At 34.9% G+C, this 1499-nt stretch overlaps 1 protein-coding gene across 1 annotated transcript in view; it reads left to right on the forward strand.

Annotated features, from left to right (window-relative positions):
• arfgap1 (ADP ribosylation factor GTPase activating protein 1) overlaps window positions 1–1499 on the forward strand; it is a gene marked incomplete at its 5' end in the record, with an annotated part of 23131 nt that overhangs the window by 2312 nt on the left and 19320 nt on the right. Inside the window, one exon of the mRNA XM_015395223.1 lies at window positions 114–285. Within this exon, the coding sequence (XP_015250709.1) occupies window positions 114–285 (172 nt within the window). The remainder of the gene's footprint in view (window positions 1–113; window positions 286–1499) is intronic.

Here is a 1499-nt window from a genome sequence, read left to right on the forward strand (position 1 = left end):
TTATAGACATCTGATATTTATTTGATCTGTTTTTTTCAGGTTCTTTATGATTTCCTGTTGATTTAATGTCTACTTCCAAAGCATACGGTTATAACTGGTCTCTGTCCCTTCAGTTTCGTACGCTCTGTCACCATGGACAAGTGGAAAGATATTGAACTGGAGAAAATGAAGGCTGGGGGAAATGGGAAATTCCGCCTTTTTCTAGAACTCCAAGATGATTATGACCCGAACTGGACCTTACAGGAGAAGTACAACAGCAGAGCCGCCGCACTCTTCAGAGACAAGGTGGGCATCATGACTGGCCATAATAAATCAGATATGGAAAGGACCTTCCTTCCTGTTTTTTGTGTTTGACTCGAATACCTCAACAGGTATTTAGTATTAATTCATTGAAAATAAAACAAAGATTAGCTTCCAAACTGCATCAATATTTGAATAAAGGAAAAAGTGACAAAAGTCTAGCTTTTTTTAGCTGTGCATATGCCACCTCTGTTTTTTATTTTTATTTCTATTTTTAAACAGATTTTTACAATTTGCATTTTGTTATAGCTGTATTTTCCAGATCTGTAAAACACATCAGAAAAACAGAAATAAAAAAAGGAAAATGTTATTTTAAGATAATTGTGGGGAAAAAAAGAAAAACAATAGTTGAAGAAAAAAAAAAAACACTGGTAAACTTTTTTGCTAATTTTTTTCTACTGGATTTTTCTAAAGGCGTGTTGTGCACTTGTATACATCCTCCCCAAATCTGACACCTTTAAATAAAACCAAGGAGGAGCAACACAGAGCTGTTTAAAGCATCCAGTTTGACTGAGCTTCAGCAAGTTTTCAAAGAACCTGCAAAGGAAACCTTAAGTAAATTAAATGAGTGAACGTTTCTTAAAATAAGTTTCGTTGCCCTTAAGATGATTTTGCCAATATAATAATTATTTTTGCCCTTTTGATAATTAGATATTATGCAGACTAATTTAATGGAATTATCTTAAGAGGATTAGGGCCACTGAACAAAGTAAAAAAAAGTTAACTGATTTTTAAATTTTTGTTCAGTTTCATATAGGGATAAAAGTCAGAATTCTGACTTTTTTTCTTCAGAACTGAACGGCGCTAAATTCTGACAGCTAGTCAGTCTCAAAAGTTAACTGATTTTTAAATATTATTTTAGTTTAATATGGGAAAGAAAGTCTGAACTCTGGATGTAATCCCAGAATTCTGACTGAATTTGTGACAGCTAACAAACATGTTAGCATCCACTCATATCCATGTCTGTTTTAGACGCTAAACCAGCTCTCTTGTTTTAATCACCTTCTGCTCTTCCTGTGATGAAATAGCATCACCGGGGTAACCTGACTCCGCCAGATGGATTTGCTCCACATATCCATCTGGAAACACTCCGTTGAAGTAATTTTGTTAAGGGGCGAAAATACTGGTTAGCTGATTGGCCTATGTTGGTGATAGACGGGCCAAATAAACCAATCAGATCAACGAAGCATATGACGTAC

Source organism: Cyprinodon variegatus, unplaced genomic scaffold (assembly GCF_000732505.1).
Source record: "Cyprinodon variegatus isolate N-32 unplaced genomic scaffold, C_variegatus-1.0 Scaffold731, whole genome shotgun sequence".
Lineage (NCBI taxonomy): Eukaryota > Metazoa > Chordata > Actinopteri > Cyprinodontiformes > Cyprinodontidae > Cyprinodon > Cyprinodon variegatus.